The following is a 14187-nucleotide window of genomic DNA, read 5'->3' as shown; positions in this document are numbered from 1 at the left end:
ATTATACAGAATGTATGACAAAGCACAAAACACACTTGAAGAGTAATATATATATATATATATATATATATATATATATATATATATATATATATATATATATATATATAATTTTTTTTTTTCATTCACTCAAATCTCCCGATCGGAATACAAGTTCATCTTTTTTTTTTTTTCCCCCGGATGTTCTTTCTGGCAACACGACCCGGTAAACTACATCCGGTCGTATCTTACGCACATCCGCTTTAGCAAATAGATTTCCTGTTCATTTCCCTTTTTCATTCTCCCCTATATTTTGCTCGGTGAGTCTTTATCTTAGGTCACTGTTCGCGGTCTGCAGCTATGCGGGTGTGTCTGCTGTTCGCGGTGGCGGTGCTGTCCCTGAGCCCATCGGCGGTGAGTGGAGCCGAGAAGAAGAAGCTGCAGATCGGCATCAAGAAGCGAGTGGACAACTGCCCCATCAAATCCCGCAAAGGAGACGTGCTGAACATGCACTATACGGGCAAGCTGGAGGACGGCACGGAGTTTGACAGCAGCATTCCCCGCGACAGGCCCTTCACCTTCACCCTGGGCACCGGTCAGGTTATCAAAGGCTGGGACCAGGGCCTGCTGGGCATGTGCGAGGGCGAGAAGAGGAAGCTGGTCATCCCCGCAGAGCTGGGCTACGGAGACCGGGGAGCCCCTCCGAAGATCCCCGGAGGAGCGACGCTCATTTTCGAAGTGGAGCTGCTGAGCATTGAGAGGAGATCCGAACTCTGACGAAGAAGAGACGGCGATAAAGAAAGACGGCTCTGAGAAAGGTGAGGTGGTGTAGGTACCTGTGCCATCTGGTCTCAGAGAGAGGTTTATTGGGAGCATGGTTTGATTAACCTACTTAAAGCTGCTGGGGCCACTTGGCAGTGCACCTGATTGCTGAAACTGCACATAGGCAAAGTCCGGGGCAAGCTGTTTGCAAAAAGGACCGCTGCTTTGAGAGTGCTGGTTTACCTAAAGGTGGCTCACGTAGATCTCAGATCAGGTCAGATTCAATTAGAAAGCATTTTTAGCAGCTTGTAAGATACATGGACAACACCACTTAACTATGGAACCCAAACTCGCTCTACTGCCTATGAAGAACTTTGAGGATTTGTTGAGGTGTTGATGCCCTTTTATTATCATCGATTAGACTGAGAGACACTGGCTGCTTTGAATAACATGAGTGTTTAGTCCTGTCCAGTAAAACTGTATTGATTTCCTTGTATGAGGCATAATTTTTACAGTGAATATACCAATATGTGTTTTGACTTGTCTTCATTTTTAGGTTCCAGGAGGTGCTGGGGCATTAAGTGGAGACCATGTGACCTCTGGTGAAGATTAAAAGGCAAATGTGAGAGAAGAGTCAGCGATGCTCCTGTATTCTTTCTACTGGCTGTGACTTATTGAATTGAAGTTGATCTGATACAAGAACGCAGCTGTATGTTCCTGCTAAACTCTAGGAGAGTTGACAGGAAGCCGCTACATTCAGTATTTGGCTGCGGGCTCACGTCATCATGCCTCGTCTCTTCATCTCATTTCTGTTTTTAATTTTCTGTGAGGAGGTTTATTCATATCTCTACATTGTTTTGTTTTTTGTTTTTTTTTTTCCCAGGAAATAATTTAGTCTAAAGCGGGGCCGGGGTCAGATTCAGATGCATTTTTTTTCCCTTTAAGAATTTGAATTATGATAATAAAATTTTGACTTCACTGGAACTTTTGAAGTTTTCTTGTTTTTATTTGTTTTACAGTATTAAGGTTTTTGTTCTAATTTGAAATAAACTTATTTTACCTACATCTTCCATGGATGGGGACTAGAAGACCTCATGCACTATATACAGTTCTTTATTTTGCTGTTCCAAAAATAATTGCATACAATACTACGCAAAAGTCTTAAGGCACCACTCATTTCTTTGTGTTTCCAAAGAGCCAGACTTGTGTCATTCTTAAAGTGGTCTCAGTCCGCTCCAGGCTTTCTGAATATCTTTCAGTCCTTGTACCTGACCTTTTTCAGAGGAATGTTTTTTGTTTAAGTCACTTAACACTGACTTATGTCTCATTGAACCGTAGAACGGGAACATATCTCAAGGGACGAACCAGTGTTGTCTCTGCACATAACAGACAACTTAGCAAAGAACAAATTTTGAATTGTGTCTTCAGGCATTTTGTTACTAGCAGCCTGTCACAAAACACAGTTTGTTTAATTTTTTTTTTTTTTTTTAACTTGAAACAAGAAAAACAAAAGAGGAAGCACCCATCCCTTAGTGGCCGGGCAGCAGCCAATAGCGTGGCACCACATCTCACACAACTTCAGGCTTCAGTGCTTCAGCTGTCACGTGACTGTGTTTCAGTTTAACCCTCTACTGCACATATTTTGATGGTACATGCTGAAAATTACTCAACATCATTTACTGATTCACTGTGGGCCACTTTATTGCTAAAGCAAAACTTTTTATACTTCGGACAGTCCCAGTCCAAGATATTTTTTGTTGCCTGTGGCCAGTGTTGTGCAACAATGCTACAAAATAACAGAGATCATAAGGCAGCTGCTAGAGAGCAATAAAAACAGAAAATATTCCAAATTATGAAACAAGACATAACACAATAACTAAAAATGTCAGCATGAATGAGATTATTAGTTTTGGGGTTGCATGCTCCTTGTAACCATAAGATTTTTGATTACAAGTTAGATTCTCTGTTAGTAATGACATTTAAAAAAGAAGTATAGAAGTATGCTTTATGTATCATTTGACTTCCATACAAAAGCTTTTTATTACGGTATAGGCAACAAGTCCGAGATGGAGAGGGGACAGTTTATGATGGATCATATCATGTCATTAAACATGTCTTTAAAGGACTTCTCTCAGTGCATTGTCTTACCACTTACTGTATGATTTAAATCTTTAAAAACCATTGATATTAGAGTTTTGTTTCAGGTCTGCTATTAAAAACCCAGTATACCTTAGTGTACCTGTATACACTACAGGTATTTGACTACTAGTACTGTGATTTTATAAAAGGAGTATTTAGGAGGGAGAGAGAGAGGGCCCTTATTGCAAATTGATTTAACATAGTAGTCATTATACTGTGATTTACCAACACGCTATAATCACCTGTCGTCACCCATTGTCTCGGTTAATTTACTGGCTCTTTGAAGCTCGACTCTTCCTAACAGAGCCAATAGTTTGGAAAGATAGGCACTTCATCATGGGTGTGTGAAGTGGGACAACAAGAAAAGTCCATGCTGGTGGCATGTGTGGAAAACTACACACACACACACACACGTGCAAACACACAGAGAGCGAGAGAGAGAGAGCGTAAACTTGTTGATGAAATAAAACACTTATAGCAGTCTTTGGTCATTCATGAACTGCTTTGGATTTTAAATTAATAGTCAAATAAAATTCATCACAAAATATTGCTTTTGTTCCATTGAGATTGACTTGAATTGGTGTAACAAATACTGTGATTACTCTAAATAAAGGTGTGTTTTAAGAATGAGGGATTTTTCTGTAAAATTGTAGTTATTATATTCTATTTCTCGTACTTATGGAGCTTGTCTGTCAGTTCCAGAATTACTGTGGGTTACAAAATGGTTTAAGGACATTTCTCAAATAAAAGATGCACAACTTTAAAAACACATCAGTAGATGAGAGGTACATATCGTTTAGTTACTAGCATACAGTTCAAACGCGTGCATCAAATATGTGAAGGCTCCAAAAACACTGAACAATGTATGCTGGCTGGGACCTGTCTCTGCTGTCATATGGCAAGTATTGTGACACTAGAACTTTATGGTTAAATTATGGTTAAATTGCTGCAAAGAAGCCCCTTCTAAGGAAGAACAACAAGAGGAAGAGAATGGCTTGGGCCAAGGAACACAAGGAATGGACATTAGACCAGTGGAAATCTGTCCTTTGGTCTGATGAGTCCAAATTTGAGATTTGTGGTTTCAAACACCATGTCTTTGTAAGACGCAGTAAAGGTGAGCGGATGGTTCCTACATGTGTAGTTCCCACCGTGAAGTATGGAGAAGGAAGTATGATGGCAAAAGGGGTAGCTTGGCTGGTGACACTGCTGGCGATTTATTCAAAATCATCCATCATTTGTTTTTCAACAGGACAATTCAAACACACCTCCAGTCTATGTAAGGGCTGTTTGACCAAGAAAGAGGAAGAAAGAGGGTGATGGAGTGCTACATCAGATGACCTGGCCCCCACAATCACCTGATATAAACCTAATTGAGATGGTTAAGGATGAGTTGGACCGCAGAGTGAAGGCGAAGCAGCCAACAAGTGCTCAGCACCTCCGGGACCTCCTTCAAGACTGTTGGAAAACCGTTTCAGGTGATGACCTCATGAAGCCGATTGAGAGAACGCCAAGAGCGTGCAAAGCTGTAATCAATGTGCCTACTCTGAAGAATCTAAAATGTAAGACATATTTTGGTTTAACACTTTTAAGTTTACTACATGATTCCTTATGTGTTCCTTCATAGTCTGGATGACTTCAGTATTAATTTACAATGTAGGAAAAAAAAATATTGAATGAGAAAGTGTTTCCAAACATTTGACTGGTACTGTAAATAAAATTTTATCTACTCTCTTACTTAATATATTATTTAAAGTATTCGTTCTGTCTCAGGATGACTTTTTTTGTTAGGAATATTTCCTCACTTCAAATTAGTCTGGACTACCTTTTACTCCATAGAAAAATGCTTAAACACTACAAATATAGTACCAACTTGTTGTGTTTTTGAATGGTTGATCAAGACACAGCACAGTAGATTAAGTGTGCTGGCACCACTTTATCACAATCGAATCAGATACTCAGACAGTCCAGCCTCACAGCAGAAGGAGCTCGGCCAGACTGATCTGAAATCAATGCACACTAAGCCGTGTGACAACTGATGTAGAAACAGAATGTAACTGTGCAGATTTGTCGCTATCTGTCCTAAAGACCACAAATGCTGCACCTATGATGGTGAAGAGTACTATGTCCCTCCTGTTTCCAGTATGTGTCACAATGTTTCATTTCTTCTTAAGAGTTAGATATTTAGTTAAATCTTCTCAGTGAAAAAAATGACAAGTATTCTAAAAATCAAGTTTCTTCCAGTTGCGACACTCTCTGCTTAGAGCTCTTCGTCTATAATGATTTTGCTTTCCTTTCGGCAAAGCCAGGATTTTGTTCTCACAGGTGCTTCGGCGTTGGACCATGTATTGAATCTTGTTCTCGTGACAGTGAGTGCCCCGATAATGAGAAGTGCTGCTTTAACGGATGTGGACATGAGCGCAAGCGTCCAGCCATTGACGGACTGTTTTATTTCAAACATCCATCCATCCATTCGCTTCCGCTTATCCTGTTCAGGGTCGCGGGGGCTGTCAGCCTATCCCAGCTGTCATAGGGCAAGAGGCAGGGTACACCCTGAACAGGTTGCCAGCCTGTCACAGGGCTAACACAGAGAGACAAACAACCTTTCACACTCACATTCATACCTATGGGCAATATAGAGTAGCCAATTAACCTAACCCAAGGTGGCATCGAACCCAGGCCTTCCAGATGGTATTCTAACTGTGAGGCAGCAGTGCTAACCACCGCGCTACCGTACATGTTAATATAAATTAAATAAACAAAACCGATTGTAAATAGAAGAAAAACGAGGTTAAAAAAAAAAAAAAGAGTTGCCATAATAACTGTATACCACACCATTTACATGATCGTAAAGGAGCAGGATGAAATTTACACTTAGTTGATCCTACCCCACTTAATGCTGTTTTATAATTTACAGTTCAGTGTCCATCGATATATGATCAGACTAAATACACACACACACACACACACACACACACACACACACACACACACACACACACACACACACACACACACACACACAACAAAACCACATTTTTACATTGAGCTGAACACCCTGCATTTAACACCCCTCTACATCCCTGTACCTTGGAAAAATTATTTCTTCATATTTGTTTTTAAACTGGGTTAATGTACCCCCATAAATTGCAACCCCTCCTTTCTGTCTTTCTTGCATTATTCCTTAGTAGGGCTGTTTTGAGTTCTAAAAGCTTAATCAAAATCTGATGTGTATTCTTATGGCTCTTTTTTTTTTAAAACAATATATACAGTGGTTGTAATGAACTTTTATAAGTATTTCCCCAGACCTCTACACACAAACTTATATACAGTAACACCAAAGAAAAAATAATTTTGATTTACACCCAGGAATTTAACTTCATGCAATAATTCTATGTTGACACCTTCTATTTGTATCTGAATTTGATTCTTTTTCTTACTTTTACCAAATACCACAAATTTCATCTTGATCAAATTTAGTGATAATTTCTTCATGTTATACCATTTTTTTTCATTAATTTCTTAAAAGTTACTGCAAATTCTCACCAGATATTTGTGTCATCAGCAAATAAAACAAATTTCAAAAATACCTTAGGTACCCTAACCTTAACCCTATAAGGGTTCTTGTGGGAGACAAGAAATACCCCTTATGTCACAATGTTGCCCTGAGGCAAAACCTAATTTCTGAACATGCAAAACTTAAAAAAAAAAACTGACTAAAAAACCCTCTCTACAACTTCATACACAGATATGATTTTTTTATTTCAAGTTTATGTCATTTAAAATATGATTTAAAATATACCCAGTGCTCCTATGAACATGTGCCAGAACAGGATGTCCTCCAGTCAGATCATCCTTATTGGTGACTCCCACATGTTACTGGACTAAAATGCGATACATTTTTAAATCACTTTGATTTGCTGGCATAATTTAAGTTCACATATACATGTGCATGTGCATGGGGCTTAAAAAAAACTGCTGCTGTAGAGGGTTTTAACATACCAAGCTCACTGTCTTCAGGTGTCCTGTGTGAATTCAATAGAGAAATAAATCAAAAGGCAACCTTTTCAAACCATATTAATGAGTGAAAATATTGATGATACATTTTTTTAACTGACTTTGAAATACTGTGTGACCTTCCATTAAAAATACACATTTAGCTGATTAATTTCATTCGTGATTATGCACTTGTATAATAGAACAGGACTCAAAATAGTGACATCATGATGGGCTTATTAACAATTTTTTTATTTTTTGGTTTCATAATGTATACTAACAGTAATATATAAGCGCTAAAATAGGTGAAAATATCATAACACAGCTGAAAAACTGAGCAGTGACTGTGACTGTAGTGCAGTGACTGTATTTTTACTATATTTTTACAGTGATTGGCTGATAGTCTGTAGTAACTACTGTTCACCAACAGGGGGCGCCATTAAACCGATGTTGAAGCTGTTGTGAAGCTGCTGCACCCGGACGGACAAATGAAACGGAAATAACGTCATCGTTTTCCAGCAATGCTCGCAGTTGAATAGCAGCAGGGCGCCGATCTACGATTTCTTCACCATGTCTACTAAATTAAACGCGCTGAACAGCGATACTTACATTGACATCAGCCAATACAGAGACCAACATTTTAAGGTAAGCGAGGAAATGGTCTTTCGGAATGTCATTTTTTGTTATATTTAACGGGAATGTGACGCTTTATCGATTAGCAAATAATTAGCAAACAAAGCCCAGCGGTGCTGAGTAGAGGTTAGCTTTTGCTAAGTGGTTTCGTCGTGGAGGAGACTTAAAAGCAAACATGACGGAAAAACTCACCCAAAACGTCGCTGTATTTTAACCTGACTCTAAAAGTGCCGTTGCTAGTGTTTTGGGGTCTTTCGTCGGGACTACAACATGGCTAGCTCATAGCTAAACTCCCATGTTTCGACATTTTTTGTTTGTTTTGTGTTTAAGTTTCTTAAGTGCAGTTTTTTTTTCTTATATTTGCTCGTTTTCCCAGGGTAACCGCTATGAACAGGAGAAGCTTTTGAAGCAGAGCAACACTTTGTATGTGGGGAACCTCTCCTTTTACACCACCGAGGAGCAGGTAAGACACAAGGCCTTTAACAATTAAAACTTTAACCCCACTTCGTGGGAAAATAGTTTAATTCTTACAATATTCTCCCAACGCAAGGATAGGAGAATCTGGTGTGCCGAAGAAGTTAATTTATAAAATGGTGCACACGCCCACCTGTATGCAGTGGTCCTCTTACAAGTAACAGTCCACCTGGAAATGGGCGGGTCAGCGGTCCGTAAACGGGAGGATCGCAGATCCGATCAGTAATTGCGACAATATTGGGAATAAATAAGCATAAGGTGATGTGTATATTACTGATTGAGTTTGCTCCCATGAATCTTATCAGAAGAGGATTATTTTGTCAGATAAAAGTTTGTGTCCAAACTTTTGACTGGTACTGTGTGCAAATGAACCAAATCGAAATTCAGAACTATGGAATTTTGTACCATTACACCCCTCCTAGTTATGCAGCCATCAAGCAGCATTATACCCAGGTATCCACAGTATTTATGTTTACAACAATCATACGGATTCATAGTCATTTTTTACTTCAATAGATGCTTAATATTAAAGTATTAAATATTAAAAATATTAATAATTAAAGTTTTTTTTTATGGCGAACCCTTTTTTTTTTTAATTCTGATTTGTTTCAGGCTAAATTTCTGCAGTTCATATGTGCAGGTGTTGACTGCAGATACAAGCTGACTGGAGAAGGCTGCGCATGTGTGAGACAGGCACAGCAGGGCACTCTGTGCGCCTGACATAAGTCATGGGGAGATGGCCATCTAAATACTTTTAGTATAAGTTAGTGAGTTGTCATATGAACTTCAGTGTGTTGCACTTTGGAATTCTGCATTAAAAACACATTCAGTGTTAATTTTCCTGATAGTGTTTTAATGTTTAACATATTTTATTGTTAACTCAACAGAAGTTTTCTAATTTTTTATTTTTTTGTTTGTTTTTTGTCACTGTGAACAGGTGCATGAGCTGTTTTCTAAAAGTGGAGATGTCAAGCGTATCATCATTGGCCTGGACAAAATCAAGAAGACTGCATGTGGCTTTTGCTTTGTTGAGTATCCTTTTAAAAAATTAACTTGTGTTAAAAATATCTTATTCACTGAGATGATGATTAATTTGACTGCCTGCCTAGTAACGAAGGTAAATAAATTTACTTATAAATTTAAGTTACCAGTACAACACGAATTGCACACGTTGTGCCTTAACGCTGCCCCAGATACTACACCCGTGGAGATGCAGAGAATGCCATGCGCTTCATTAATGGCACACGGCTGGATGACCGCATCATCAGGACAGACTGGGATGCTGGTTTCAAGGAGGGAAGGCAGTACGGTCGCGGCAAATCAGGAGGACAGGTGAGGGTTAGGATATGAGTAATTTCATACATGTGGAATTGACCTACTGTGGATGCTGACTGCTGGTTTCCTTTTTATCCTCTTGCGCAAAATAAAACCTGAGGATATTGTTGTACCGTGTGCCCGTTGGGGCATCTGTCTGTGAGGCTATGAAACTTGGCATATGTGTTCTTGACTCTTCGAAGACGTGCAACACAATATTCATATTCAAGGATGTTTAGTACCCTTTGTACATTTCAGCTGTATTTATCTGACGTGGACAGTAAACATTGATAATTTCAGGTTGATGATATGCTAATGATATACAGCCTCTTTTGCGTGCCCTATTGGCTCAGCCTAATCATGTGATCACATTGTGTTGTGTGATTGGATATACTTGACCACTATTGACTGAAACTGACTGACTAGCAACAGACTCAGGTCACTAAACAGCTGGCAGTAGCTTGATAGTGAGAAACTGGGGAATCCCAAGTTTCTAGGTAGAGAGCCAGTCTGTTTATAGTAACATCCGTTCTAGGCTGCAGCCTTATTGATTAGCCTGTGATGCCAACTTCTGATTGGCTGAGCGTTTATCATGTTGGTCAGTGATGACTCATGGCCATGAATCGTACAGACTATAACTTCTCAGCAATATTGCTCAAATACAAACAGCATGGTTGCTTTATGATTATAGTGATGTTATACATAATGCACTGATATCAGCTGATTATGTAGTATGTGTGCATTAAGTACAGGGTTATAGCCAGCGGTTGAACGCCTAGTCCTGCGCCATGCTGAGGTCATCTTGCGCTGGGCTGAGAATTTGGAATTCTTCCATCACTGCGATTAGCAAGCGGGCACACGGTCTGCCCAATACCAAAATCAGGGTTTTTTTCTCTTGCTAGATTGCTGCACTATAGTATTATTTCACAGCAATTTGCAATCTACCACTGGGCATGGCCGGTTTTGTTCAGTGTGCAAATACAATCTCGCTACGGTCCTGTTCACGCTTCATTTTGTGTAACCTGATGTGCACCTCTCGATAAATGTAATTACACATTCACAAGGACTGTGGTTACCGCATAGGCCCCACAAAGACCTGAGGCAGAAGTCTACTTCAGGCCTAACTGCTCACCATCACTCAATTAGCTGCCCCGTCTCCCACCCCCTCACTAAAAGCACAGGGCTGAGAATTTTTTCTGGCTGGAACCCTGATGTAGTCATATTTCTGTACACACACACACAGACACGAGTATAATATGTGAATACCTTGTAAGTATGCATTATATCTGCCTTATTGTTATAGAGTATCTAAATAGAAAGACATTATGCAGTGCAGTATGTACTTTAATTTGTTTACCTTGGAAATTTTTTGTCTGTTTCAGGATGTGGTTACCAAAGTCTTAAAGATAATCACAGAATATCAATCTCTTAAAGCATGCTTGAAATTGTTTTGATTTAAAGAGTAGTGTTAATATTGAGAGCAGGTTTTTGCTGGAATATGTATTATATTTTTACGAATCCAGGAGTGACTAAACCCAGGAGTGGATAAAAGTTTAGGGCAAGGCCTCCAAATTAGATCAAAATAGAGTTGCAGAAGATTATAAGATGTCTGCTGAAGGGTTTCCTGTTATGAAATGGGGCTGTAATGATATCCTGACTCCTACAGTTATTTTATGTTGTCATTAATGGTGGGAGGAATATCCCCATCAGTGATGGGTCTTGTTGTCGCTGCAGGAAACTAGAAAGCAAAACATGTTAAATTTGTTCTAATGGATATGAAACAGCATAAACATTTGGATTGATGTAAAGATATTAACCCAAGACTGAAGTAATGTTAAAGGACCCTGCTTTAGACATCCCTGACGTGAGGTTCAGTGTAGATCTCAGGTCACTGGTATAGCCAGTTAGCTGGACTTGATTTGTACAAAGCTTGAGGATTTTAAATGACTGTGGTGATAATCACCTAACTTGAGCCTATTTAAAATGAAGCTAGTCCATGAAGTCAGGCTGAGTGATAAGCTGCTACTACGTTAATGCAGTGAGAGTCAGCCAATTCCTTGCTCATTTGTTTTTGTTTTTTAAATCAGCCTCCAATACATCCAGTTGTTGTGATTATAATCTTATATAACCTGCTTTTAATCATTTTCATAAGTATAGTTTCAGTTTCCCTTGGCTGATTCAGATCAGCAACGTCAATCCAGAAATATTTTTGTGTGCTTTTAAAATCCATCTCAGATCAGATGAATAAATAAAACTTCATTAAGAACATCTCACTCATTAAATAAAATTAATTCTACAATTCATAAATTCTTCCTAAAAAAGTTAGCAGTCAGCAGGGGATGAGCGCTTACCAAAACAGAGCCAGGTAATTGGTGATTGTAGTAGCTTCAGCTAACTTAGACCATTGGATTCATGTGTCACAGTGAAGTTCAGGGCTGAGGTTGGGCTCATGGTTTTACCTGTCATCACGATTTTGTCTCATTTGCTAGACATCGCTCAGCCATACTACCCACTGCCTATCACTGAAAACTTTAGGATTACCTGCACTGCAGTATTTTGGACTACAATGTAAAACACAGCATACTATGACATTTGAAAAATGACACATACTGAAATGGCATTCAAAAAAATCAATCCACTTTATCATGACATTTTATTACACCAGTATGATATTTACAACTTAGAAAATAAATTATGCATGATTAACCATCCATCCATCCATTCACTTCCGCTTATCCTGGTCAGGGTCGCGGGGGGGCTGGAGCCTATCCCAGCTGTCATAGGGCGAGAGGCAGGGTACACCCTGAACAGGTCGCCAGCCTGTCACAGGGCCAACACAGAGAGACGAACAACCTTTCACACTCACATTCACACCTATGGGCAATTTAGATTAGCCAATTAACCTAACCCCAGTAAGTGCATGTCTTTGGAATGTGGGAGGAAACCGGAGTACCCGGAGGAAACCCACGCAAGCACGGGGAGAACATGCAAACTCCACACAGAGAGAGGGAGAGGCCTGGGCCAAGGTGGAATCGAACCCAGGCCTTCCAGATGGTATTCTATCTGTGAGGCAACAGTGCTAACCACTGCGCCACCGTGCTGCATGATTAACCATGGCCTTTAAAAAGATGGCATTACCGCAGTAATGCATTAGCAAAATGAGTGGGTATATTGTGCTGCTAACAAACACAACATAACATAATCATGTCTTATTTTGTAGAGCTTTCTGGGAGTGTAAACATGGAAACAAATACTGGGCAAAGGACCGGTTTGGGGTGGCTGTAGCTCAGTAGGTAGAGCAGGTCACCTACTGATCGGAAGGTCAGCGGTTCGAATCCTGGCTACTCCAGGCTACATGCCAATGTATCCTTGGGCAAGATACTTAACCCTAAGTTGCTCTCCGACCGTTCTGTCGGAGTATGAATGCGTGTGAATGCTAGTTAATTAAAAAAGCACTTAGCTTATTTAATGATGGAAGTGCTTGTATGAATGGGAGTGCATGGGTGAATGCAAAACAGGTTGTATAAGTGCTTTGAGTGCTCTGATTGAGTAGAAAAGCGCTATATAAGAACTAGTCCATTTACCATTTATTTGGATTTTTTTTTTTGGATTTTATGGAGTACAGTTTGACTCCATAAAATGTGTGTGTTGGAGGAGCAGAAATGTTTAGTCTTCGTCTTTGAGAACAGTTTATGAATGTGGTCTAAATACAGAAGTTATGTTAAGGTTGCAGGTGCTTGTGGTTGTTTTGCTGATTTACAGATTGGAGTCAGTAAATGGATTGGGTGAAATATGTTAGTCTCAGCTGAGCAAATGATTGAGTTGGTAATCTAAGTAATTATTTTTTTCCCCCTCTCTGTGTGCACCTGTGTGTAGGTGAGAGATGAGTACAGGCAGGATTACGACCCAGCTAGAGGCGGTTACGGCAAGCTGGCTCAGCAGCATCGATCCACAGAGGGGCGCAATAGTTTTTAGAATAAACTCCACCACAGCAGTCTGCCTGGACTGTACCGTCAGTCCTGCTCTGGATTAACTCCCCAACAAGGTCACAGCAAGCTACAACGGATTGTCTGAATTTTATCCTGAAAACCCTCTGCAGCAGCCCTGCTCGGACCACTGGATCCAGGTGTGAGCAGATGTTATTTATTTGTTTTGGATGCTTGGTCTCTGCTCTGCCTGTCTCTGTGACTCATACCTGCCGACTGTCTGCATAGTTGACCTGTAATATTTAGTGACGTTTATTATAGTGCATAAAGAAATGCCACGGAGTTTTCCTGCAGGCTGGAAAGGCTCTGATAAAGTTCTTCTTGATTCTCCGTGTCAGATTCAAATAACAGCCTGAAATCATGCAGAGGAAATGTGCTATTCCATGAATGAAACTTTGTCCAAAATTGTGCATACTTTTTTAAAAATAAAGTTTTTTTTTTCTTTGTTTTTTCCCATTTGGAAGTGTGATGTCATTTTGTGGTGGTTTTGTGCTTAAATCTGTGATTCTCAAATGGGGCTTTAGATGTGAGAGCAAAACAGGAGAAATGCAGCAACCTATTTTATTTTTACTCTTTGTATTTTGTCTGTTTAAGAAATGAAACAAAAAAACCCTGCAACTTAAACGATGGAAAGGAGCGACAGACATAAATTGTAATGTGTTACTGTCTGCTGATATCAGCTCTCCAGAAATGGAGAACTGTGTTCATACCCTTGTCATCACTACTTTTTCTACAACTGCCAATTATCTTGGTGAAGGAATGTTTTGTATCAGCCTAATTGCATATGGGGCTCTCACTTTGGTTGTTTTTTGGGCCTGGACCTCAAATAATTATGATTAGACGTGTTCATCCTGCTGAACAGTTGGTCTAGGTTCAGCTTGTACAGTCTTTATCAGCCTGTACTATG

General features: G+C 39.7%; 2 protein-coding genes across 2 annotated transcripts; both read left to right on the top strand.

Moving 5' to 3' along the window:
- The first annotated feature begins 211 nt into the window (after positions 1-211).
- fkbp2 (FKBP prolyl isomerase 2) lies at positions 212-1725 on the top strand. Its single transcript, XM_030727420.1, has 2 exons — positions 212-797; positions 1298-1725. The coding sequence occupies exon 1, from the start codon at positions 340-342 to the stop codon at positions 754-756; it is 417 nt and encodes a 138-aa protein (XP_030583280.1). The 5' UTR covers positions 212-339; the 3' UTR covers positions 757-797; positions 1298-1725.
- Positions 1726-7373: 5648 nt separating this feature from the next.
- On the top strand, positions 7374-13736 carry ncbp2 (nuclear cap binding protein subunit 2). Its single transcript, XM_030727579.1, has 5 exons — positions 7374-7518; positions 7883-7969; positions 8918-9012; positions 9174-9312; positions 13171-13736. The coding sequence occupies exons 1-5, from the start codon at positions 7444-7446 to the stop codon at positions 13267-13269; spliced, it is 495 nt and encodes a 164-aa protein (XP_030583439.1). The 5' UTR covers positions 7374-7443; the 3' UTR covers positions 13270-13736.
- Positions 13737-14187: the final 451 nt, after the last annotated feature.

Source organism: Archocentrus centrarchus, chromosome 4, assembly GCF_007364275.1.
Source record: "Archocentrus centrarchus isolate MPI-CPG fArcCen1 chromosome 4, fArcCen1, whole genome shotgun sequence".
Lineage (NCBI taxonomy): Eukaryota > Metazoa > Chordata > Actinopteri > Cichliformes > Cichlidae > Archocentrus > Archocentrus centrarchus.
This window is presented reverse-complemented; position numbering and strand designations above follow the sequence as displayed.

Coding starts and splice junctions, on each gene's coding strand:
- ncbp2 (XM_030727579.1), top strand. CDS start 7,444: ATGTCTACTAAATTAAACGCGCTGAACAGCGATACTTACATTGACATC. Junction 7,970..8,917: donor TTTACACCACCGAGGAGCAG/GTAAGACACAAG, acceptor CACTGTGAACAG/GTGCATGAGCTGTTTTCTAA. Junction 9,013..9,173: donor TGTGGCTTTTGCTTTGTTGA/GTATCCTTTTAA, acceptor ACGCTGCCCCAG/ATACTACACCCGTGGAGATG.
- fkbp2 (XM_030727420.1), top strand. CDS start 340: ATGCGGGTGTGTCTGCTGTTCGCGGTGGCGGTGCTGTCCCTGAGCCCA.